The sequence below is a fragment of the Plecotus auritus genome (genome assembly GCF_963455305.1).
Source record: "Plecotus auritus genome assembly, chromosome: 8".
Taxonomy (NCBI): Eukaryota; Metazoa; Chordata; class Mammalia; order Chiroptera; family Vespertilionidae; genus Plecotus; species Plecotus auritus.
In genome coordinates, this window is record NC_137782.1 from 108,832,121 (window position 1) to 108,859,099 (window position 26,979).

At 47.6% G+C, this 26,979-nt stretch overlaps 1 protein-coding gene across 7 annotated transcripts in view; it reads right to left on the reverse strand.

The window, feature by feature from the left end:
• Positions 1-26,979, reverse strand: part of AFF3 (ALF transcription elongation factor 3) — a 559,583-nt gene that overhangs the window by 49,081 nt on the left and 483,523 nt on the right. For all 7 annotated transcript variants that reach the window (XM_080683054.1, XM_080683052.1, XM_080683058.1 and 4 more), the window contains 4 exons: positions 19,114-19,300; positions 9,483-10,577; positions 3,580-3,704; positions 94-295 (listed from right to left, as the gene is read on the reverse strand). In XM_080683054.1, coding sequence (XP_080539180.1) covers positions 94-295; positions 3,580-3,704; positions 9,483-10,577; positions 19,114-19,300 — 1,609 coding nt within the window. The remainder of the gene's footprint in view (positions 1-93; positions 296-3,579; positions 3,705-9,482; positions 10,578-19,113; positions 19,301-26,979) is intronic.

The window sequence follows — 26,979 nt, forward strand, 5'->3', positions numbered from 1 at the left end:
TGTCCAGACTGTGCTGGGCTAAGACAGGTGGCGTGTCGGAGTGTGCTCAGCTTCATTTCAAATTCAATGGGGACAGGAAGAGCATCAACGTACCGTGAGGTCTGCGGCGTGAGCCGGCAGCTGGTTCTCAGCCTTGAGCTTTTTGTTGGAGGCGGTGGAAGGGAACAAGCCACCGCCGCTGGACCTGCTGGAAGACGTCAAGTCCTCACTGGAGTATTTGTGTTTAGAGGCGTCGGAGAGGGGTGAGATGGGCGACCGGAGCAGCTTTTCATTTTTATTGATGGGTATTGCCAAGCTGCAAAAGAAAATCACAGTAATGGAATGTCACAAGCTAGCACAGGGAGAGGTAAATGTCTTATATATGACCCAAGCCTCCTATTTAAAGCCGGCTGGCAGCAAGACGTTTATGGGGAATTATTATACCAGGAAACAATTTTATGGCATTAGGACCGTAACAAACAATAAGCAAATTTCACTCATTGTTTCTTTACTTGTCCTACAGGATGAAGAGTAACTCTGGAGTTAAATAACTAAGAATAATAAGACTTTCATTTTCCAAGTTTTTCATCCATGGATCTCAAAATGCACAACCAACTTCTTCCTGTTTTCCTACTAAGTGTCAGCAGCAAGCAATGAGGCGTCAATCAAACGACATACCTGTTCCTACTTCTAAAAGGACTTTTGCTAACAGCTGAGCTTATACTAATTATTTTATGGAGAATCACAGAATTACAGAATGACTTGCAAAGCAAGAAGCAACTTTCAATTGTTAGGTTTCCCAGCTAACCAGGCACTGATCAGAATGAACACAGAACAGAAAACTCATCAGAAGTGACATTTTCTAATTCCTAGCTCCTGATTTTACCTCCAAAACTACAGTCTGGAACTCCCTCCCCCGAAACAATTAACCATCAGAGAAGTTAGTCATTTATACTTGAGTTATTGTTAGGACTCTCTCCATTACTTAATTTGAAAAAAATTGGGAAAAAACACATGAGCTTGAAAGAAACTCAACCATTGCTAATTTGGGATGCTTGTAGAAAGAAGTCCCCTGATAGAGTCATTTAAAAAAAGAAAAGGTAAATTCAATTAACAAAATGTAGTCATTATTCCCACAGTTATGATTGTATATGTTGGCTATCCCTGCAAACAAGTCATTAAAATCACTTCAAAAGCAATTTCCTTAGTAGGTGGTGACCATGTAGAAATAGCAAACACAGGCCTCAGATGACAAAGCCAAGGTTCTCGAGATTATGCAGATAGACATGTTTAGGGATAGAATCTGTGGTCATCTATTTCTGGTTCAAAAAGCACTGGACGACTAACAGCTTAGCAGTGGGAAGGCACGTCTGAAAAACTGCCGTGGGCCAATCACAGTCACTGGGCTAGTGATGATGGAGGTGAAGATGGATGTGAACAGTCTGAATAGAACTGTTTCTTGACATGTGAGTGAAAAAACTCCCACATCTAACTCTATCATTGTACATATATGTGATTTTAAATGTTCATGAAAAACTGGATTATTACATTGTATTATCATGGACATATGATTATTTCTTCTTTATCATTATAAGTTTATATAGTCAAGTTGACCAAAGAAACTTTCTTTGGATCTCCTTTTTGGGATGGGTGACCACTTTACATATGGGGCTGTCTTATAACATGGGTATAACTGACAGCAGTCAGCACAAACCGGGGGTACCCAGACCGCCTTTCCTAGAAAGTACTCAAGGCACATTGCTATGCACGGTGTCATCACTTAACATGAAACCACCACACGGGGCATGTGGAGAAGCACAGGATTTGGTTGCAAAGTCTGTAAGAAGGATAGTTTGAAAGTTCGGGGGCCACTGGGGGGACCTTGTCGAAGGTGGCAGCCCCTACCTTGATTTTTCCAAACAAGTCTGATCCCCGGGTGTTTTGCTAGAATCTCTATGTTTAGTCTTTAAAGACCTGACCTTGTAGAAGCATATACTTTCTCAAGGATGCTTACCTTGCTAATTGTATAGAGGTTAATTTTAGTTCAAGCTGTTGTTATAATAAAAACCTAAGGAGGAAGGCAATTGAGGCTTTTTTGACTCCTTATGCCAACTAGCCCCTTAGCTCTCTTTCACAGAAACGTGTGTCAGAGTAATCATTCATCTGTCGTTCAGGGTCTGCCAGTCAGCCTTGGCAGGGGCAGGCTCTGCCAGGCAAAGGCTCTACTGCAAGAGCTTAGGAGTCCTGGGCTCCATGAACTGGGATGGAAGTGACACCTTCACTCTCGATAACCTCTCACTGAAATTGAGCATAATGAATACTGTTTATAATCATCACTACTTAGAAATCATGGTAGTTATAGATGTGCTAGAAAGGTTACTTATCGGGGCAGAGTGGCTTAGTGGTTGAGCATCAACCTATGAACCAGGAGGTCGCAGTTCAATTCCTGTTCAGGGCACATGCATGGGTTTAGGCTCAATTCCCAGTAGGGGGCGTGCAGGAGGCAGCGGATCAAGGACTCTCTCTCACCATTGATGTTTCTATCTCTCTCTCCCTCTCCCTTCCTCTCTGAAATCAATAAAACAAATATATATACTTTTAAAAGAAAGGTTACTAATGCTAATGCACAAAGAAGCACATATATAACTCTACGCACATTTGAAAGACTATTTGGAACCACACTGTCCCCATTAACTTTTCCCAGTTATTTTGGGATACTGTCCACTCAGCATAGACTTTGTGGACAAGGCCAGTGGTGTGCAGCTCTCCCTCCTGCTCACACCTTCAAGAGCCCTGGCCCCTCGCAAGGTGACTCTAGCACGGCAGCCGGCCTGCTCACGTGCCTCGCTCTCCTGTTCCTCTCGGCGTGTGAGTGCCGCTCTCCATCTCCTCCTAACCTTTCTGCTTACAGTTTTATGGGTTGTGCTGCAGCATTCATCTCCCCTTACGAATTCTATGTTTGCAGCCAGGGAGTGTGAGGAGAGTCTTTGCAGAGGAAAAGTGGGTTCCGAGCTGTGCTATTTCGAAATGGCAAGAGCGTCTATGACTGATGAGAAGCGACTCGCTTGTGATGAATACCTGGGACCTTGCCTTTCGAGGAAGACATTTGTCACAGAGCGGACTCAGTGCAACGTGGGTCCATCTGGAATGCCTGCGGCAGCATCACAAGGCGGCCGTTTAACCTTGGAGACACAGATCCTGTTCAACACCACGATTTTAGTCTACATCTAAGAGTGTTAGGTGCATTGTATGGAGATTCAGCTCAAAATTTATACTTCTCCATTCATGTAATAAGCTTAGTATCCTAAGCTTAGCTACTACAATCATGATTTAAGAGTCCAGTGATTAAGCTCTCAGAGGGAAGCACGCAGAGCTGTGTGGAAGTAGTGACTGGTCTTTTGTTACAAAGAAGCACTCACACACCCGAGCGGTGACCGGAGGTGCACATCTAAGTGCAACAATGAGCCTCAGGTTAATCTGAGGAGAGCAGGCCTGGACCCCCAGACCAGAGCAGTCATTGAAAACCCAACTCCCCCATGTGGCACATGACTTCAGCCCCAGAGATCCCCCAGCTTGGCTCTGCCCCGAGGGAACACACACCTGCTGACGTTCATGTTGCAAGGATTCGCAGACACAGTGTTACTGGCAGAGGCGGCCAGTCGGGAAGAGCTCTCTTTCTCACCCTGGGCCTTCTTGACCTCCCGGTAGTCGTCTTCGTTGTCACACTGTGTGCAAATAAGCAAAAACCAATCAGCTTCGGCTTTTAAAGGATCGTCATGAGCTCCCATCACCATCTTGCTCACAGCAAGGCCTCGGAGACCAGCTCACTCGCCTCTCTGGAAGGCATCTGAGCAGCCATGTGGTCCAAGCACCCTGGCCCTGGTCTGGGTTCCCGGTCAGCGCCTCATCAAATAAGGAAGAAACGGGTCAGTTTTACTATGGGCAGTTCAGTGAGAGGGAAAGCCCTGCATCCCGATAAAAATGCAGGACACAACACTGAATGAGGAAAACGGCTCCGCTGTCAACAGACCGGACTTAGCCTCCAGAGACCTGCCCTGTCCCAGCCTCGGCACCTCTCCTCCTGGCATTTCTCGCTATCTGAACAGGGCACAGCAACCCGTTCTCAGTGCCAGGAGGGCAGTGACAAGCTCGACCCTTTCTTCTGAAATTCACGGCTTTTATGAATTTCAAGCAAAGGCTGTTACCTCTTGGTGCCTTACTCCCAGTTCACAATGGCTCTCCCATGCTATCGGAGAACCCTTGAGGCAACTTTTTGTAAAATTGTGCAAATTGTACTTGGATCCAAGTATGTTTCCTTGGTTGTGTGTGACATTAGACATGTATTAGGATGCCATGCAAATGCGCTCTGTCGCTGGGGCAGCAGCGGGAACACAGGGATGGCATGTGCAGGACCCTCGGCAGTGTTGTCCAGAAGACAATTTTCTCTCTGGCTGGGATTGTCACAGCCTCTCTCATAAGGACCCCTAGGGCTCCACTGGAACAGTGGAGGATCCCCAGTCCTTGGCTCTGGGCTGCAGCAGAGCTAGACTCTGCACCTTTGGCAGCCTGGTCTACAAGGTCCCATTTCCTGCAACCAGTATTGGGGTCTTAACACCCCAGATGCTGAGTAAAGAGCACTAAGAAATGATCTTTCCCTTCTCTGTGTCTGCGTTTAATGATGATTCATTAGATTTTATGAGCTTGGTGTCAGGCTTGGCATAAATAAAGTTTCATAAAATTTAAAAAGGTCATAAATAATAAAATTATTTAAATACAGAACATTATGGAATTTATATATACTTATACATATTTATATATGTCTTTCTGTACATCTCCTTCTCTATATCTATATATGCCTATACAGCTATCTGTATTTCCAATCTATGTTTATTAATTTCTCTCTCTGTATATTTCTTATATATCTTTGTGTTTCTCTTACCCAAGCCCCCTCTCTTTCCATTATTCGATCCATGTATCCATCAATCCCCAGGTGGTTAATTGACTGATCAGTCAGTTGATCACCTGAGGTCTGACTGATAAATCAATCCAAAAGTAATGAGGAGGGCAGGATATCTAGAGGAAAACAGGAAGACAGAGGGGGAGGGAAGAAGTGGGACAACCCATATTACTGAATTATATTGTTTGAACTTGACAGTGCCCTTGCATAGGTGTCATCATTTTACAAACGAAGAAAGTGAAATAAAGAGAAGGCAAGGTCACCAGACTAAGGTCACCCAGGAGGCAGTGAGGACTACATAATTTGCTGGTTCAGCACAAAATGAAAATGTTGGGCTCCTTGTTAAAAAAGCAGGAAAAGTTCCTTGTCTTGAAGATGATTTTTTACAATCTGATTAAAAAATGGGCAGAGGACCTGAATAGACATTTCTCCAGAGAAGACATACAGATGGCCAACAGGTACATGAAAAGGTGCTCATCATCACTCATGATCAGGGAAGTGCAAATCAGAACCACAGAGAGATATCACCTCACACCTGTTAGCATGGCAATGATAAAAAAAGGCAAGAAACAACAAGTGTTGGCGAGAACATGGAGAAAAGGGACCCTTCCTACACTGTTGGCGGGAATGAAAATTGGTGTAGCTACCATGAAAAACAGTATGGAGGTCCCTCATAAAAATTAAAAATAGAATGTTATCCAGCTATCCTGTTTCTGGGTATTCATTTGAAGAAAATGAAAACACTAATTTAAAAATATATGTACATTCCATGTTCACTGCAGCATTATTTACAACAGCCAAGATATAGGAACAACCTACATATTCATCAATGGATAAATGGATAAAGAAAATTATATCTACATAATATCTATATAATATATACTGAGTGGCCAGATTATTATGATCTCTGAACACATAATGATTTGGCCACTCAGTGTATATCCTATATAATAAAAGGCTAATATGCAAATTGTCCCCTTGACCAGGAGTTCGACCAGCAGGCAGGCCAGCCAACCGCCCATGTCCCCTCCCCCTGGCCAGGCTGGCCGGACCACCCATGCACAAATTCATGCACCAGGCCTCTAATATATATATATATATATATATATATATATATATACTGAGTGGCCAGATTATTATGCATTCAGAGATCATAATAATCTGGCCACTCGGTGTATATTCACACACATATACACATGATACAAACAATGGAATATTATTCAGCCATAAGAAAAATATTGCCAAAATGAATGTTATGATAAGTAAAATAAGTCAGACAGAAAAAACATCAATATTATATAATCTCGCTTATATGTGAACTCTACAAAATAACAAAAAACCCCTAAATAAATCCCCAAGCTTATGTACCTAGAGAACAGACTGGTGGTTGTTGAGGGGCCTGGAGGGTTTTGGGGGAGAGTGGATGAATACATGAAGGGGAACAAAATGTACAAACTTCCATTTACATAATAAAAAAGTCCTGGGATGTAATATACAGCATGGAGACTGTAGTTGATAATACTGTATTGCATATGTGAAAGTAGACAGGAGAGTAGAACTTGAAAGTTCTCATCAGGAGAAATGAAATTTGTAATTATGTATGGTGATGGATGTTAATTGGACTTATTGGACTTATTGTGGTGACCATTTTGCAATATACACAACAAATATAGCCTCATCACACTGTATACTAGAAACTAATACAATGTTATATCAATTATACTGCAATTGTTTTTAAAGCAGGAAAAGTAATGTAGAAAGTACTAAAGTAGAAAACATTTCCTGTCCCTCAATGTCTCTCTCTTGATCTGCCATGGTGGTGTTTACTTGAGACTGTCCTTGAGGCGTTGGCATACTTGGGAGGGGGGAATGTAGACTCTCTAGTGCCCAGGATCCTGTCCAGTGACTGGGCGCATGCACACACCCCACCAGCAAAGGATTTCCACTGCCTACCAGTGGTGGACCCACCTGGTGAGGGTAGAAAGTCCAGTGGGGCATTTTCCCTTTCCCTGGTTCCCACAACCCAAGGAATCCGGCAACCCTTAGGGCAGTGGCTCTCAACCGTTCTAATGCTGCGACCCTTTAATACAGTTCCTCATGTTGTGGTGACCCCCAACCATAAAATCATTTTCGTTGCTACTTCATAACTGTAATTTTGCTACTGTTATGAATCGTAATGTAAATATCTGTGTTTTCCGATGGTCTTAGGCGACCCTGCTAGCGGTTCTCAACCTGTGGGTCACCATTGGAAAACACAGATATTTACATTACGATTCATAACAGTAGCAAAATTACAGTTATGAAGTAGCAACGAAAATGATTTTATGGTTGGGGGTCACCACAACATGAGGAACTGTATTAAAGGGTCGCGGCATTAGAAAAGTTGAGAACCACTGCCTTAGGGGATTGCAGTCTCCTTTCTGGGAATACTCAGAATAGGACAGGTCTTCTCTGGACCACCCATGCTCTATTGTCCTATCAGACTTCACTTACAGAGCACAAATTCAAAGAGAAAATGGAGAATATGAAGACGGCAACCACCAGCATTAAACTCCAAGCCCAAGCCCTTCTGAGCAGGGAAAGTACTGCACAAACCTAAGACTGCCTTCTATTGGGAGACCTGAGCCAGACAGCCGAGCTCACTCCTGCTCTGCCCCTTACCACATAGGGAACCTGGGCAGGTTGCTGTAAGCTCCTGAGGCTCAGTTTCCTCATCTGGAAAATGGGCATGACAATGATATTTGCCTCATAAAGTTATAAGGACTCAATGGTTTAATTTACACAAAGTGCTGCATCCCTCATGAGGATATGCATATGTGTCAACTGTTGTTAAAGATTTTGTCCTAACTTTGGAACCATCCATGATTACTTCAATCTTTGGTTTGTCACCCATTGTGTTTTTCACTGTGGTCCAAGTTACTTTTGAAGACACAGTAGTAACAGGAGGGGACAATAATCCTCAAAATTGGCTTTATGACTAGGTTACTTCCATGCTGAAAAATCTTTGAAAACTGCTGAGCATTTGGGTCAGCTTCCAGATGTGTTTCCAGCTGCCCTGTCCTTGCACTGCCTTTCTCGCGCCTGCGCTTCCCTGGTTTACCCTTTCCCCTCTTTTGGTGCCGCTTCATCCCTGACCCTCTGATTGCAGTCACGTGCCACGTAATGACATTTTAGTGAACGATGGACTTTCTATATGATAGTGGTCCCATAAGACTGTAATGGAGACCGGCTGGTGTGGCTCAGTGGATTGAGCTTCATCCCATGCACCAAGAGGTTGCTGGTTTGACTCCTGGTCAGGGCACATGTCTGGTTGTGGGTTCGATCCCCAGTAGGGGGCGTGCAGGAGGCAGCAGATCAATGTTTCTATCTCTCTTCCTCTCTCTCTCAAATCAATAAAAACATACTAAAAATGTTTTTAAAGATCATAATGGGCTGAAACATTCCTATTGCTTAGTGATGCTGTAGCTGTCCTAACATCATAGCGCCAGGCATCACTCACATGTTTGCGGTGAGGCGGTGCAAACCAAGCTGCTGCTCTGCCTGCCGTATGACAGTACAGCACATACAACTATGCAAACTCTGCAATACTTGATAATGGTAACACACAACTATGTGACTGATTTGTGTATTTACTATACTTTTTATCGTTATTTGTGTATTCCTGCTACTTATTAATTTTTTCTGTACAATAGTATGCCATCTTATGTTAGCAGCAGCCTCATACGTCTCCTGTTTACCTGCCTCTTTTCTCTTGTGCTTGATTTAATGTCATGTTGTTTTCTACAGTAACATGCTCTGCAGGCTGGTAGCCCAAGAGCAATGGCCTGTCCCATCAGCCTAGGTGAGTAGGAGGTTAAACCATCTAGGTTTGTGTAACTGTACTCCGTGAGGTTTGATCAAAAACAAAATCACCAACCATGCATTTCTCAGAGCAAATCCCAGTTGTTAAAGGGCACATGACTGTACTCAAATCCCTCCTCCTCAGGGCGCTGTCCCCACCCCTCTCCACCACCAAGCTCCTGATCAACATGCTGAGGCTGGTGCTCCTTCCACAGGGCCGTCCTCCCACCGCCTGGCTTCATGCACTGGTCTTAAGGCTTCCCCCAGTCACAGCCTTCCATTTTGTTGGCTCCTTAGTCAGTGAGTGACCCCACTGTTGATGTCACTGCATCCCTCCCAGCAAAGAATGGGGTTCACCGTGTGGCTAGCTTTCTATAGGCCCAGCTCGCCTCGCACACACTTGATAAAGACTTCCCGTATGCCTACTTCAACACGCAATGGACAGGGCTTAGTTACCAGAGCTATAACATGGGGATTATAATGGTACTCCTGCCCTGGGTGGCTGTAAGGGTTTACCTGAATGACTGTACGTCAACCATTTACAACAGCATCGGGCATGTGTTTTTGCTATGTGAATGTTTGCTGCGTGAAGACACAGAGAACTGCTGCTGCCTCCCATTCCAGACCAGCAGCTGCTTGTGCTCTGTCACCTCACCCACAAGTTAAGGGACAGCCCTCCTTCCCCAGCCCCGCAGCCCATGCCTACCTTGCGTTTCCTCTTGGATTTGGGCAAAGCCTTTTCTACGGGTGTGTCAGATGGGTGGCTTGGAGGTGCGCTCTCAGCGTCCTTGGCCACAGGCGCGCTCAGGGCCCCGGCCTCCTGAGGCAAGTGTTCTGGGATCCTGGACAGGAGGGTCAGGTCTATTTTGACCCAGAGAGACCTGACCTCGTCACTGTCCTTCAGGGGGGAGAGAAGTTCGTTGCGGCCAAAGGGGACCAGCGTGTAGAACTGCTCCTCCAGCTCCTTGGCGATGTCGCTGGTGGTCCTGGCATTGATGGAGCCCACGGGTGCGCGGGGCCCGCCGCTGCCGCTGATGCTGCTGGCGGCCTCCTTGAGCCTCTGGTCACTTGCAGAGGCGGTGGCCACAGCCTGTGCTTTGGCCAGAGGGTACTCCTCCTGCTCTGACTCCAGGTCGGAGTCTGAGGAGGAGGATGAAGATGAGGACTCTGTCTCAATGAACTCCTTGGACTTGGGGATGATCCTGCTCAGTCCCCGCGTGCGGCGCTTCTCGCAGGCGACGGAGGCGCGCAGCTCCTTGCGGTGGCTCGTCCTACTGTTGGCACAGGGCCTGGCTTTGGTGGGCTCCGGAGGGATGGGAGGGATTGCTGCGGTCGCCCCCAGCGCGTCCGTGGGCTCCTCCGGCCGCTGGCAGTTAGCGGTCTCGCCGGCCGAGGTCCTCTCGGTGCGCCTGGGGGGCTTCTTGCCCGCAGACCTCCGCGTGGGAGCGGGTGCGCTCTCCAGGGGCGCACCGGGGACCGGCGGCGGGGTGGCTGTGGTCACCGCCACGGCCACAGCCGCAGGCGGAGACTTCTGCTTCAACCCCTTAGTCCCAGGGGCCTTGTTGGCTGTCCTTGGCCTCTGCTCTTCCTTGCAGGCGCTCTTGATGTCCTTCTCTCTCAGGCCGGCCTGGCACCCGTCGGGGAGTTTCCCACAGTCCTGCGCGGGGTCCTTCCCGGGGGCATAGTACTGACTGCTCTCCAGGCCGTGGCTTTCATTCTGGATCAGAATAGGTGGCTTGTGGGGATTAACTTTATTTAGCCATTTATCCAGCTGCCACTTGTTAGAGGACGCGGGCTCAGCCTAAAAGCAACAAACGAAACATCCTTCATTACAGACCTGCTCAAAAGGCGCCCCTGGCTGTTTCATCTTCACTTACTCCTCTAGGTGTCTGAGCAGAAAGTGAATGGGGGGCGGGGGGAGGAGCAGGGGCGCAGCCGCATGGGGCAGCTCTTAGTTGGCACCTGGATGCAGGGTAGAATCCCTTTCCTGTCCCAGGTCGCTTAAATGTCAGTACTTTGAAGCCAATTAGAAAACATTTAGGGATAGCACTGTGCTTCATTAGAACCCATTTCCAACACCTTTGTGTGTTATACAATGTATATCTTTTATAATTATACATAAATACATACATACATACATTCACGAGATTCCGTGAAAGTTAACTGGGGAGTGGTCTGGAGGCCAAGTGTTAAAGTGCTCAGTTTCTGTAAGACTTAAAATTTGGGGGGACATTAGAAGAGGGAGTTACGGGGAGCCTATAGTCCAGGGACATGGAGTCCATGCGGTGAAGGCAAGCAGGGCAGTTACTAGCAGAGGCAGTCACTGCGTGGCAGACGGCTTGGCTAGTGGCGAGCAACCTCCTGTGTCCGTGAGCTCTGGTGGCTGGACTTGGTTAATCCATCCCTAACCTGCTCCCACCCCACTTTGCCAGAAATGTTTCAGACATGAAAGTGACCATGGGAAGTCTTTCCTGCGAGCGATTAGTTCAGAGTAAATCATGGTATTCTCGGTTTTACCAGTAAACTCTGCCCCATAGGCTGGTTCCGGGGCCAGTGAAAGCCAGGCACAGAATGTAAAATGTTGCAGACACACCTTTGCCTAGGGCAGTGTTCGGCAAACTGCGGCTCGCGAGCCACATGCGGCTCATGAGCCGCGGTTTGCCGCTCTGTTGACTAATGAGTTTGCCGACCACTGACCTAGACTCTCGATTCCAATAATTACAGGCTGTTGTTGTTCCTTGTGATTAAGCCCCTGTCCCAGTGGTCAGCAAACTCATTAGTCAACAGAGCGGCAAACCGCGGCTCGCGAGCCGCAGTTTGCCGACCACTGGCCTAGGGGAAGGCCTTAGTTTTCTGTCCCATAAAAAGGTTAAGAACTGAGGACATGCTTGATCGGTTGCTTTCTAATAAAGCCCATTGATCCATCATCTGTGCTGATTAATGGAAAGGAGGTATATTGATAAGTGTAGAACTCTAACCAGAGTGTTTGCAGTTTGTGACCACATGTGAAAAGAAGAAGATATTTGAGTTAGGTGATGGCTTTTTCCTTCCCCACAGCCTCCCAGCCTCTGATTGTGGCATCTGCTGTTTCAGGGGAGACCAGAGACCACCCTAGAACAAAGAAGGTATTGCTGGCGTTGCCTTTCGAACATGGCTGGTTCAAGTCCAGAGCAAGTCAGCCTCCCTCGTAGGAGAAACACATTTTCTTTAACACAATAATTTCAAAAGTTGTTTTCATGTATCAAGATTTGTTTTTCAGCAGTGGGCTCCACATGAGGAAGAACTCGGGGCACAAACCCTTGAGGAGCGTGAAGGGAAGGAGGGGCCTGGCTGTGTCTGGGGGAGTCTGGGGTTGTAGCTCAGGAAGCTGGGAGCTTCTGAGGGACCAGGGGGCCTGGCGCCAAGGTGAGGGACACAGAGCGTGGGAACCAGGCACTGAGCCCTGGCAGGGACCAGCGACACCCTGCAGCTTCTTCCGAAACAGATGAGACCGGCTGCACCTCAGGGACCCCGTCAGCAGTGCCCAGTGTGCCCAGCGTGAGCGTCTGAGGCCCTTGTTGGTGGCGAAGATTCTCCCGGGGACACAGGTATGGGAGGAGAAACCCTCGTGGCCCTGATTCGGGGAGGGGGGGTGCCTGGTCTTTGCTTTGTTTTCATGCACCAAAAGCAAGACACAAAAGAACACAAACATCCTTTTGGCGGCCCCGAGTTGTAACACGGCAATTCCGACCTCGCTTTACGTGGCTTCTCGGAGAGGAGCCCATGGAATGCAGGCGCACACCCTGTGCACACTCACTGCCCTGCAGGGCGCCCCTCGGAGAGTGGGCAGGCACAGGCAGCTGCTCCACAAGGGGGAGCTGTCACCTTCCCTGAGAGGAGCTGAGTGTGGCTGAGAGCTAATTGGGTGGCAAACAATTTATGGCTCCTGTTACGGTCTCCTCCCACCCCCACTGCTCTCACCCTGTGGCCACTGATAGGTCAGTGACTTGTGCGCCTCTGCCTCCCTAGACAAATGGGGCACAGGAGATAGGGATGCAGGCAGAGGGGCCTCTTGCAGAAGAGGGACACATATTGGGAGGGGGAGCCATCACTATGGCACAGCATGCCCCTCATGCTGGCCCCATGCCACATTAACACTCCTTCCTGTCCCCCCCATCCTGAGCCTCCCACAGCTCACACCTCCCAGCACTTCCTGCCGGGCACTCAGAGTGAAGGAGAGTTAGTACATTTAATATGCGCCCGCTGCCTCATGTGCTTTGAGGTCATTTTTTCCCCCCACTTCACAGCTGAAGAAATCGGTCTGAAGTACCATTTACAACACACCACTAAATCACGCTTCCTTTCTCAAGGATATACAATGACCTCCTCCTGCCTCTCAAAGGGGATCTGAATTTCTTGGGCTGGTGGTGTTCAGGACACCCATCACTTTACAGTCATCCTTCGTTGCTGGAACGCCTACAATGTACCTCCTGCTTCACATATGCCGTCCGATTTAATCCATACAGATAAGAAATATCGCCGCTGATTTGTAGATGCGGATCAGAGAGGTTAAGTGACATGTCAAAGCTGCACAGCTACCAGACACCCTGAGACTAAACACCTATCGGTTTAGATTTAAAGACCAGGTTCTCTCCCCGGCTGCCTCACCTAATCTCCCATTCTCTGGCAAGCTTCAAGAAAGAGGAAGCTTTTGAGAAACGCGGGTCTTCAACCTAAAATGAGAGTTAGGTCTGATTTTGGAGAACACCACTAACTCTCCAAACAATACCTGTGCCTCCTGTTACCCTCAACTGCACGGCCTTCTGGTGCTCATGTTCCTTCCCTGTGCACATGTGCCTTTAGCAAAGCCCAGCCCTCCCGTTGGGCAGGAGCCAGGTCTCCTTCAGCGTGTCCCTTGCAGCGTCTGCACCAGCTAGGGAGGCAGGCTGCTGTGGCTGCTCCTGAGAACAACGCAGGCCGGCTGTCCCTCACTCCTACTCTCAGTCCTCGGCTGTCCCTCACTCCTACTCTCAGTCCTCGGCTGTCCCTCACTCCTACTCTCAGTCCTCGGCTGTCCCTCACTCCTACTCTCAGTCCTCGGCTGTCCCTCACTCCTACTCTCAGTCCTCGGCTGTCCCTCACTCCTACTCTCAGTCCTCGGCTGTCCCTCACTCCTACTCTCAGTCCTCGGCTGTCCCTCAGCTCCTACTCTCAGTCCTCGGCTGTCCCTCACTCCTACTTTCAGTCCTCGGCTGTCCCTCAGCTCCTACTCTCAGTCCTCGGCTGTCCCTCACTCCTACTCTCAGTCCTAGGCTGTCCCTCACTCCTACTCTCAGTCCTCGGCTGTCCCTCACTCCTACTCTCAGTTCTCCGAGTTGAGCGGCCATTCCGGGGGCGGGGCAGTTGTGGCCCCAGGAGCTGAGCCGTGAAGACTTCGTGGTGTGAAGGGGGACCCAGGGTGGGACTCGCGCACTGGCATGCAGCCGGGATGGCCGCCTTTCTGAGCCGCCCTAGGGCTTCTGCCCGTGTTTTCTCTGCTTGCTCACTGCTTTCTATTTTCAGCCACGATTCTCCTCCCTGGTTGATTCTCCTCCCTGGTGAATCTTCATTCCCAATCATGCCTAAGCCTCCACTGAGCACTGCAGTCCCCGCTCCATCGGACTCCTTCCTAGCACCCCCTGTTGTGCACCTCCCAGATGTCTCGCTGGGGAGAAGCTAGTTCAATCAATGAATACCTGGCATCACATTTCTGCTGATTTTCAAGAACAATCCAGGGCAGCATTGCCCACAGGTGCTTGTAGTCCATAGAGTCCACGAGAAAGGTTTCCATGTCTGGGGAATGCGCAATGGAAAACAGTTTCCATGAGCAATACCGCGGGCTGGGTGGAGTCCCTGGGGTATAGTGATGGTTAAGCCGACAATCCTGGCCTTCCTTGTACCTGTGTGGCAGGGTCTGGGATCTCTGTGTTGGGGTGCAGTCTGCTCGCTGAGGAGGAGTCACTGTCCCCCGGATAGCTCTGACATGAAAGGGTGCATCATGCCAGAAAAGAAGATGAAACTCAAGTGTCACAAATTAGACTGAGAACACTCGGTGAACATCAGGCCGCAGGGAGGGCACTGCACGGTGGCTAGTGTTTGCAGTGGCCCCTCTGCGCCAGCGTGCAGACAAGGCGTATATGATGGTAAGGCTATTCAATGCAGTGTCTCTACACACACGGCTGTGGAGGGCAGTGCAGAGGGGACTCAGCTGAGCTTCCTGGGTTCTGGTGCTGGCCGCCGCCGAGGGGAGAACGCAGGCCCTTGAAACGTCATGAGGGCCTCCTCTCCTCCCCACACACCAGACTATTACGGGGGGCGGGGGGCAGTGTGAGGGTCAGAAACAGTTTGCTTCTAAGCAGCAGAAACCAGCCTGCACAGTGGAATGGGAGGTGTGTGGCTCCCTTGTCATGGGGGTTCAGGGAGCCGAGTCCCGTGCTCTCTGCAAGGTGACCTGGGCCGGCTCAGCCAGAGGGAAACAGGGACGCCGTGGAGGGTCAGGCCCATTATGCTACTTCCCTTCTTTGCAATTTTCATTAGGGAAATTTGCTTTATTTCTAAAGGGCATGTATATTAATCTTGGCGAAAATGTTAAAAGCAACCTTACTTTTATTCCAACTAAGATTCCCTTTCCAGCAGAAAGAAGTGACATGCAAGTGACTAACCCGCTCTTGCCACTTCCACATCCTCTCTGCACCCACAGGCAAGGAGCTGCAAGCTGTGTGTGGCCTCAGGCATCTTGACTCCAGGACTGCTCCGTAGAGCACCCTCTCCAGAGCCAGGGCCTCTGAGAGCTGCTGGGAAAAACGACAAGAGCTTCTTTTCCTCACCAAGGAGTTTAAGCCCAAGATCATCTCAGGGACATTAAAAAAGAACTTGCTTTAAAGTGCCTAAGAACTCACTCAGAAAACTATAGGACATTGAAAAAAGAGATAGAGGAAGACATAAATAAATGAAAGAACATACCATGTCCATGGATTGGTAGAATCAACATCATTAAAATGTCCATACTACCCAAAGCAATCTGCAGATTCAATGCAATCCCCATTAAAATACCAATGGCATATTTCAAAAATCTAGAACAAACTCTCCAAAAATTCATCTGGAATAAAAAAAGACCCTGAATAGCCACAGCAATCCTGAGAAAGAAGAACAAAGTTGAAGGGATCGCAATACCAGATATCAAGCTATATTACCAAGTCACAGTTCTCAAAACTGCCTGGTACTGGCACAAAAATGGACATATAGACCAACGGAACAGAACAGGGAACCCAGAAATTGACCCAAGCCATTATGCTCAATTAATATTTGACAAAGGAGGCACGAGCATACAATGGAGTCAAAATAGTCTCTTCAATAAATGGTGCTGGGAAATTTGGTCAGACACATGCAAAAAAATGAAACTAGATCACCAATTTAAACCATACACAAAAACAAACTCAAAATGGCTAAAGGACTTAAATGTAAGATGGGAAACCATAAAAATCTTAGTCGACTCCATAGGTAGCAAAATATCAGACATATGTCGTAGCAATATCTTTACCGATACAGCTCCTAGGGCAATGGAGACTAAGGAGAAAATAAACAAATGGGACTCCATTAAAATAAAAAGCTTCTGCACAGTAAAAGAAACCATCAACAAAACAACAAGAAAGCCCACTGCATGGGAGAACATAGTTGCCAATGTTATCTCCGAAAAGGGTTTAATCTACAAAATTTATAGGGAACTCATACAACATAAAAAAAGGAAGATAAACAATCCTATCAAAAAATGGGAAAAGGACCTAAATAGACACTTTTCAAAAGAGGATATACAGAAGGCTGAGAGACATATGAAAACATGCTCAAAGTCACTAATCATCTGAGAGATGCAAATCAAAACAACAATGAGGTACCACCTCACACCTGTCAGAATGGCTATCATCAATAAATCAATAAATGACAAGTGCTGGCAAGGATGTGGAGAAAAAGGAAAGGAACCCACCGCTAGTGGGAATGCTGACTGGTGCAGCCACTGTGGGAAACAGCATGGAGTTTCCGCAAAAAAATTAAAAATGGAACTCCCATTTGACCCAGTGATCCCACTCCTAGGACTATATCCCAAGAAACTAGAAACACCAACCAGAAAGGACATATGCACCCCTATGTTCACAGCAGCACAATTCACCATAGCTAAGATTTGGAAACAGCCTAAGTGCCCATCAGCAGATGAGTGGATTAAAAACTGTGGTACATCTACACAATGGAATACGACGCTGCAGTAAAAAAGAAGGAACTTTTACCATTTGCAACAGCATGGATGGGACTGGAGAGCATTATGTTAAGCGACATAAGCCAGTCAGAGAAAGAGAAATATCACATGATCTCACTCATTTGTGGGATATAATGATCAAGATAAACTGATGAACAAAAATAGATCCAGAGACAAATGGCAAGGCAGGGGGTTTAGAGATCAACCAAAGGACTTGTATGTATGCATATTAGGTTATGGACACAGATACTGGGGTGATGGGGGCTTGCCCTCGGGGGTGCAAGTAGCGGGGGTGGGGGGAATCAATCGGGGAAAAAGAAGACATAAGGAAAACTTTAGACAAAAAAAAAAAAAAAAAGTGCCCAAGAACTGCATTTCTCCTAGGCTGGGCTTCAGCCTCACTCATGAGAATGAGACTCAACTGCTCATGGGGTTAAGCTTCAAAGTCACAGAGAGAGCCGGGACAGGGGTCGTCACAGACACTAATGCTTTTACCCGCTCCACTCCCTCCTTGGCTCCTGCGCTGTCCTGGAACCATTGTTTCTTAGAGCTGACACTCTTCTGCAGTTTCTCAACAAATTATAGCATAACGTTGGCTTTGAAGAAGCCTGTCTAACTCCTTTACTTTATTGAACTCCTGAATTTTTTGTCTCATATTATTCCCATTATCAGCCCAGCTCTGTGAAGACAGGGACATGCCGGATAATTGCTGTATCCCAGAGCCAAGCACCAGGTCAGGGGTGCATGCTCGATAAGTATTTGTTGAATGAATACGGAATGAGTGAATGAATCAAATTATAAAGAAGGAATAATAATTTAGTTTCGGGGAAAAGTCAGGGTTACATCAGCCTGTGGCTTTTATAGGTTAGTGTTGCTAAGAGCCTTCCTTTATATGGAGGCCGGGCGGGTGGGAGGGGGGTGGAGGTAAGCCTCATGGAAAGGGGAGGGAAGTGCAAGAGAGAGGGTTTATTTCAGGGTGCAAGGCAAGTGCTCGGAGCAGAGCAGGAAGGTGCTGGAAGCAATGAGGAGTGTGGGGAGTATATTCCCCGGGTTTCTCAGTGCTGTTGGAGGGGGCGACCCTGAGGGAATTAAGCCACAGCTGCTCTCCAGTGTCCTCAGGCACAGGCACAGGGCTGCGTACAGTGTGCCTGCGTGCTCCCTCTCACCGCCTCGGTTTACGTAAGTGCTGTTGGTTTCATTTCAGAGCCAGCCCATTTAGAAATGTGGGCCCCAAAGTGCTACAGTGGGTTGTTAGGTGAAAAATCAAATCCTACCATCCAAGGTAATGTCAAATGTTTATACGTGCAAGAGGAAACTATTTTACTCCTTCTTTAGACATGAAAGTCTACTGTACAGAGCCATGGACTTGAGGAATTTGCCCTCAACCCTTTCCCAAGAACCTCCATGCCCTGAAAGACTGTTTAATATTTCCCTTTCCCCATTAAAGTTGAAATAGCAATGTTTTTATTGGCATCTTATATTGTTTTTATATGAGGCATCTAAATCTCCCACATAGATACTCATTATAGCTAGAAAAGGTTTCATTATTATTTGTAGGTTGGTGCTAATTTTTTAAAAACTTTTCACAAAGAAAGCATAGTTAAGAAAGTTTTATTAATACTTATAGCTCTTGTTCTTCTAATCTGTGACAAACTGCAAAAAGGTAAGGTCTTACCATGTCCAATCCATAAAACTTTTCCGTGAATCACAGGGGGCCACACGTCCCATTTAGTAACCGGCCCTGGCTGGTTACTGCCCTGCTGACCCTTAGGGAGACCTGATCCACTCCAGCCAGTGATCTTTCCAGCATATTTGTAAATTCCTGGCCATCAAAATATGAGATTTTTGGAGGTGAAAGATGCAACTTCTGTGCTCCCAAGGAAGCTCTGTAATTAAGAGAACTGTGAGGAGGGGGCAGAGCAGGGAAAATGATGAGCCCAAACCAACCTGACAGGCTGTCAAGGGGCCGTGGCCTCAGGGGTCATGGCTGTCACAGCACGAAGGTGGGGAACTGTGAGGACCAGAGTCCAGGACTGACTGAGGCCCAGGGCGTGGGCCGTGCAGGTCTTACCTCGGGGCTGGAGTAGTGGGCAGGCTTGCTGCCCTCGCTCTCGCTGGAGCTGCTCTCGCTCTCGGAGTCGGATCCCGAGCTGCTCTCTGAGTCACTGGATGAACTGCTGCCGCTGCTGCTGCTGCCGCTGCTGCTGCCCTTGCTGGAGGACACCGAGGCTCTGCAGCTGGCCTGCTGGACCCCGGCGCTGCCAGCCCACGGGCCCAGGGGAAAGGGAAGGAAAGTCAAGTGAGCAAACACGCAGCACCACCGCGCAGCTGTCACTCCACCAAAGGAGCGAGAAGGCACAGGTGGCACATTTGTCCACCATCACTTGGCACGCGAAGAGCTATCATCAAGGTCGAATCCTGCCAGTTCCGTGGTTACATACATGTCGATAAAATTGGGAGTGGGAGTTGGTGCCCTGTGGTAGTCGGGCATGTTATGTGTATGGCCATTTGGAGGGGAAGGCGGTGTGGTTCAGAACGGCTTTCTGTCCTGCCGCTGTTTCTGAGTACGCCTTTTCCAGTGCACCCCCAAACACAACCATCTACAAAGAGGCAAGGAAATCCAAAATGCTTGGAATATTTTGTGAAAATTGAAAATGTCTGTTTGCTTTATTTTAGGACATGGGCTGTGAGGAAGGGAACAGTGTTCCTTTCTGTCCTTCCCTGGCCTACTGGAAGGTTCCGTTCATAGACCGCGGCCCAGCGGTTATATAACCCTGCGCCCCACCTCCTCCCGAGCGCTGTCGTCTTCCCAGGAGCTGGCTTGCTGAGTAAACAGTCATTTTCCTCTGAGCCCTTCACTGAAGGACTGGAGATCCATCACATACATGGTTTTATATATTCCAGACCCCAGGAGAGCGGCTGCCTTAGAGCAATAACATTTCAAAGTATACTTCATGTTCACATTTCATGCTGAAATTCGCCAGGAAATTATATACGCAAATTATATATTCAGACAGAATAGGAAAAATGGACATTTTCTAATGGTAATTAATTAGCCACAAAAATTCAAATAACACACAGCTACCCCAAAAGTGTTTGAGCCAAGAATAAAGTTTTTAGTACTCCCATAATATTCAACATTTTCAAAGTAATTAAAACACATCTAAATCTGTTCTTTTGAGGTCAAATGCTAAACCCAGAGAGGCAGCGATCACATTCTCATGTGACAACCAATACTTGCTTGCCCCTCCCACTGTGACCACGGACCGTGAGTGGAGGCTGGGCGCTGGGCTTGGCAGGGGCGAGGCCTCAGTGCAGTTCAGCCTGGACAAGGTCAGGGACCATTTTCACCGGCCCCTTACGTCTCTGACAAATGCTCTGCCAAGGACGGAATCGCATAAATCCTTAGTGTGGGGGTGCGGGGGTGGGGGGTGAAGGGGTTATTACTCATTGGAACCCGGCTTCCAGGAGCATGACAAGACAAAAACACCTGAAAATAAAAGCAATTTGTGAACTGCAGGTCAGGGAAAGAGTGCACTGGAACGTAGCCTTGCCTAGAGGTTTTTATTTCTCCCAGTGTCACGGCCCACACCATGGTCTGACAAACCCTTCAACATCAGGTGGCATCTGCCTGCTCGTGCCCGGCCTGAGCGGCAGGGATTTCTCGTGCAGCCTCTCGTTTGTGTCTGGTGTTGAGCGAGCAGTCCTGGCTCTTTAGAAGGGAGGTTAGTGATCAAAGGCTGTAAAATGGCTTTCTTCCTTATGAACGAAAACCCATCTTTTCTGCTGGCGAAGCTGAGATGGCTACTATCAATAAAGTCATTACAAACAAAAGAGACTATCAGTCTCTGACCCAACATGAACACTTGAGATCCACGTTAATCGTTTGTCAGGGGGCCCCCAAAACACTGGGGTGGGGAAACTCCAAAACACAAACCAACACCGCCCGCTAATAAAGCCAAACCAAATCCAAAAGCCCCCAAAGCGAAGCCACACATGGTGGAGGGAAGAGAGTGCCCCGCCCCCCTTTGGATGCCCGTTTCTGAAGACTGGGAAACCAAGACGAATAAGGAGCACGTTGGCTGGTTTTATGTGATGGCCAAAGGCTTGGGTCCCTGATGAGGATGTTCTACCTGCTCCAGTTCCAACAACAAAGAGCATGTGATGCGGGCGCTGGGTGTGGAGTTCCAGGGGGCTTGCACCCCAACGCGACCGGATGGCCTTTGAAAAGCAGCTCTTTGATCTCTGGGAAATGTCCATTGAGCCGTGCCCATGCCGCCTCTTCTGCGAGGCTGCCCTGCAGGAGCAGGCCACAGCCCAAGAAGACAGAGCCTCTGGTCTATCAGATTGACAGAAAGCCTCACGCTTTCACGCTTTCCTTCCTCAAAGTGGGAATTCCCTGACAAGGACAGTCTCACTGGCATAACTATTATTTGTTTTTAAAACAGTGGGGAGAGCCAAGCATTTTAGGTTTTTCTTCATGCTTTGCTCCACGGGCATAGGCTCACGCTGCTGTGGGTCAGGATTGAATATATTTGTGGTTCAATGGTCCGAGTAGAGAGTATGTCGCCAGGAAGAATCATGGTAAGGGTGGGAGCTGGAGAGCTCTGTGGCCCCGTTCTGGGACCAAGGAACTGCCCACATCCACCTCCATGAAGGCTGCTCCCGAGGTGCCTGGGGGACAGCTGGCCGGCTGACCGCAGCTGCAGCGCTCCGGTCTCAGCACACGGAGCCTCCGGGAGCAGCTGCACAGGGAGGTGGCAGTGAAGACTAGGAGTGGGGATGCGGTCACCACCGCAGACGAGGACTGATAAAAGGGCTCTCTGGAGACAGGAAATCAAGAAGACGGGAGATGACGTATTGGAGAGCCCTCCCCGAAGGAAGATGGGGCTGCAGATAGTTAACGTTTCAGTGTGCAGAAAGATCTCGTGTTTTTGTACCGGAGGTATTAAAAATTAATTTAAAAATCTAACTTTTTCCTGAAATAATAGCATTAGAATAGTTGACATGATGACACGGTCTTGGACAGTTTTTATGCGTGCTCTTGGGCCCTATGTCATACCAGGAACATGGTGCGGTTGAGTCTGCAGACGTGAAAACATTGATGAGATCATGGAATAAATCTTTGTGTTGCCCAGCTTAGCACCATAACTGGGACATAGTAGGTGTTCACATGTGATCACTGACTAAAAAAATCAATAGAAAAAAAAATCCATCATTAGTTTAATGAGTTTTTTAAAAAAAGCATTTAACCTTTCAAAAAGGTTACACTTTATCTTTTCCAATAAAAGAATATTTAAGGGGATCTCAGCACCTCTGTGCTCTCCCAATTTTAACACTTTTTCCTTTCAGAGACTATTTCTTTAAATGTACTCTAAGTTTCATGTGCTATGATTTAGCCCCATTCCCTCTCGGATGGCTATTGAATTTTTATATTTTAATGTCGTGTAATGTCTTGCTGGTTTTGTTAGTGGTCAGGACCCACTGCCCCTTGGAGAGTCCTGGCTTTATCCTAATGACCCGCTTGCTGTGCCCCTGCCTTTGGCTGCAGTGACACATCCCTGCAGAAGCCGGCCTGGGCCAAGTCTGAACACAGACAGTAACAGAAAGGATCTGGAAACTAAATGACAAATCCTGGGTCTCCCAGGCCAGGGTGTCCTGCCGGCCAAGGGCGTGTGGGCTGGATAAGTACCCACAGGCATCCACATGCTTTCAATCAACAAGTGCCGGGGTCAGGCTCTCTGCCCGGCTGGCACTGTGTGGGCGCCCAGGGCCCTGGCCAAGTGATACGACACAGAAGGGCGATGCCCCTTTTCACTCAGCACTCAGGGTGAACTCAACAAATGCTTGATTTCCAAACTGTAATCAGTGCCCTGGCAACAGGGTCCTGTATAGAAAGCACGTTTGCTAGTATTGCTATTATTTGATCTAAAACTATAACCAATGATGAGACGTGAAAATGGTAAAAGCTGGCACAAGAGGGTTCGCATTGCTGGAGTTATCTTCCAAAAACCAAAACTGACAGGACTGTGGGCCCTGGACTGAAGTATTTTTGTTTGTTCTGCATTATTGCCAGGAACAATTCTTCTGCTAACACATGGCTTTTGAAGCTCTTCGTGGTCTGGCCTCAACCATGGGTCCATCTGAAATCCTGGCCGTGACCATTTCTATCACTTTGATAGTGTGTGTCGGTTTCTGGCTGCGTGCCTTTGCCGGGCCATCTCCGCCAGAAGCCCTTTCTCCCCTCTGGTTGCCCTCCACTCCCTCTCAGGACCGAGCTGCAGGGCTCCCTGTTCTGCACAGGTTTTCCAATCCCCAGGCATGGCGGCCGTTTCCTCGCCCGAGCCCTGGCAGCACACCGCGCCTTTCTCTGCTGTAGCCCTTTCCACACTGAGGATAGGGATTACCTAAGTTACCCTTGTATCTCAAATAATGTTGATTGACTTAATGAAATAATGATTCCTGACACTGTGTAAAACTGATTCCTGATACCATGTATTTTATTATACTACGAAGTAGCCCAGGAAATGTTGGTATATACACATATGTATTTTTTCTGTTGCTCTGGGGCTGCGTAGGATTTCATAAAACTGGTATCTTTAGAAAGCTACCATCTATATTATCGGTTACAAATAGAAAACCTACAGAGGCAAGGCAAGTAGCATAAGTGAATAAGTGTGCAGGTGTAAGGAAAACAAATGTGTAATGTGTGATGATAAATGACAGCAGACCCATGGCTTCCTCACGGGCAAGGTGTCCACCTGGAGCCCAGATACGTTCCCCAGGCCAGCCTCGCTCTGCCAGGTGGAAATGAGAGCCCAGTGTTAACCAAATCCTTCGACTTTTCAGATAAAGCCCCAAATCCTGATGTTTATTTCAAATCTCCTGATTTTAAAATGCTAGCACCTAATTTGCAAAGTTCTGACAATGAAAAGTTCCACTGTATGTCAGCAATGAAACGCATCTGTGGTCAGTGGAGGCCTGTGAGCGCCAGTCGGAGATCCTGATCCATGTCCTGTTATCACACATTCTGAAGGCCTCAGACGGTTCCATGTAAAAGAATGAACAAAAAAGATCACGACTAGGAGTTTCACTCTCTCAGGATTTAGGTGAGCAGGGCCAACAAGAGGCTAAACAAAAGTAACACTGGCTCTCAGTCCACTTACTTAGAAGTTTCTAAGATTTTGAAATAATTACTGATTCACCAGAAGTTGCAAAAATGTAGGGATGTCTCATGTACCCCTCACTCAGTTTCTCTCATGGCCACATCTCATATAATTACAGAAAACTGTTAATGGAACAATGTGCATATAGTTCTATGACATTTCATCACATGTAGATTCACGTAGCTACCCCCACAATTAAAACACAGACCTGTCCCATCATACACCTCTCAGTCACACCCACCTCTCAGCCCCACCACCTCACACCCCTGGCAACTCCTCATCTGTTTTCCATTTCTAAAATTTTTTTCAATTTAAGGATGTTAAATAAAAGGTATCAGATAGTGTGCATTATTTTTAAATGAGATTTATTGAGAAAAATTTAAACATCATAGTATATATTCTTTTGAGATGGGCTTTCTCTTTTTTTTTATCAGCATAATGCTGAGGTCCCTCCAGGTGTTGAGTATATCAATGGTTTGTTATGTTTTATTGATTCCATGGTATGGATGTTTAACCATTCCATCATTCAGGGACATTTTGGCTGTTTCCAGTTTTTGGCTATCCTATCTAATAAAAGAGTAATATGCAAATTGACCATCACTCTGCTACACCCACAAGCCACGCCCACCAGCCAATCAGGAGCGAATATGCAAATAAACCCAACCAAGATGGCTATGGCCACAGAGAGCAGGAGGGAGGCTTGGGTTTCCCCGGCAATGGAGGAAGCCAAGCTTTCTGCCTGCCCTTGCCGGCCTAGGCCTCCACTCAAGGCTACGAAGTTTCAATGAGAGAAGATACATAAAACCAAACAGAAATGGCGGGAGCCACGGAGCTGGAAAGAGCAGGAGGCTAGGGTTGCCCGCGGCGATGGAGGAAGCCAAGCTTTCCGCACACCCTGGCCAGCCCAGGCCTCCACTTAAGGCTACAAAGTTTCAATTATAGAAGGTACATATGTCCCAACAGAAATGGCTGCCGCCAGGGAGCAAGCAGTAGGCTTGGCTCCGCTCCAGGCTACAAAGTTTCAATTATAAAGGATAAGTAAATCCCAGATACCAGGGCCTCCGCTTGGGTCACCAGGGGGCGTGGCCAGCCTGCAAACCACCACAGGCCCCTCGCCCAGGCTACCCCACGCCCCAAGGGAACCCCCACCCTGATCCGGGACACCCTCCAGGGCAAACCAGCTGGCCCCCACCCATGCACCAGGCCTCTATTCTATCTAATAAAAGAGTAATATGCAGATTGACCATAACTCCAACACACAAGATGGCTGCCCCCATGTGGTCAAAGATCCTGCCCCCATGTGGACACAAGATAGCCAGCAAGGGAGGGCAGTTGGGAGGGACCAGGCCTGCAAGGGAGGGCAGTTGGGGGCGATCAAGCCTGCAGGGGAGGGCAGTTAGGGGTGACCAGGCCTGCAGGGGAGGGCAGTTAGTGGTGACCAGGCCTGCAGGGGAGGGCAGTTGGGGGGGACCAGGCCTGCAGGGGAGAGCAGTTGGGAGGAACAAGGCCTGCAGGCGAGGGCAGTTAGGGGTGACCAGGCCTGCAGGGGAGGGCAGTTAGGGGTGACCAGGCCTGCAGGGGAGGGCAGTTAGGGGCAAACAGGCTGGCAGGGGAGCAGTTAAGCATCAATCAGGCTGGCAGGGGAGTGGTTAGGGTGTGATCAGGCTGGCAGGCAGAAGCAGTTAGGGGCAATCAGGAAGGCAGGCAGGCGAGCAGTTGGGAGCCAGCAGTCCTGGATTGTGAGAGGGATGTCCGACTGTCCGTTTAGGCCCGATCCTGGTGGGATCGGGCCTAAACGGACAGTCGGACAGCCCTCGAGGGGTCCCAGATTGGAGAGGGTGCAGGCTGGGCTGAGGGACACCCTCCCTGTGCACGAATTTTGTGCACCGGGCCTCTAGTTACAAATAAGTCTGCTATCTGTGTGTAGGTTTTTGTGTGCATGTATCTGTTCATTTCTTTGGGACAAATGCCAAGGAGTGTATTTGCTGGATTGCATGATAATTGTATGTGTAGGTTTTAAAGAAACCGAGAAACTGTTTTATTAGTTTGGGACTCTATTGTTTGGTAGTTACAAATTTAAGAATGCTATGTCTTTTTGCGGACTTGACTCTTTTACCAGTATGTAATGTCCCACTATATCCCTGTTACTTTTCTATGCTCTGAAGTGTACTTTATCTGATAGTAATATAGCCATTTTGGCTTTCTTTTGATTAATGTTTTAATGGTATATATTTTCCATCCTTTTACTTTCAACCTACTTGTATTGTTATATTTAAATTGAGTTTCCTGTGAAACTCAATTTAGCATATAGTTGGGTTATATTTATTTATCCTCTCTTTTAATTCGTGAATTTAGGCCTTTAACATTTAATATAATTATTGATATGGTTAGAGCTTAAATTTGCCATTTTGCTTTTTGTTTTCTGTTTGATCCCTCTTTTTTCTGCCTTCCTGTCCCTTAAAATTTGTTTTAGAATTATCTATATATTTAAATTCAATTCACTGAAACTAAAAACAAAACAGTTAACCCATTCCTGCCCCCCTACTCCAGCCTCTGGCAACCACTATGATAGAATTATAAGTAAATAAAAGTAGAATTACATTTTGATTTATTTACAGTGCTTTTTAAATTCATCTCTTTGTTCAGAGTCTTGAATCATTTTTATAGATGCTACAATACATATAAATTATCACCATCTACTGGTATTATCATTTACCAGTTTAGGTGAAGGGTGGAAACCCTGCCTCCTTAATTGTCTTGAGTATTTTTTC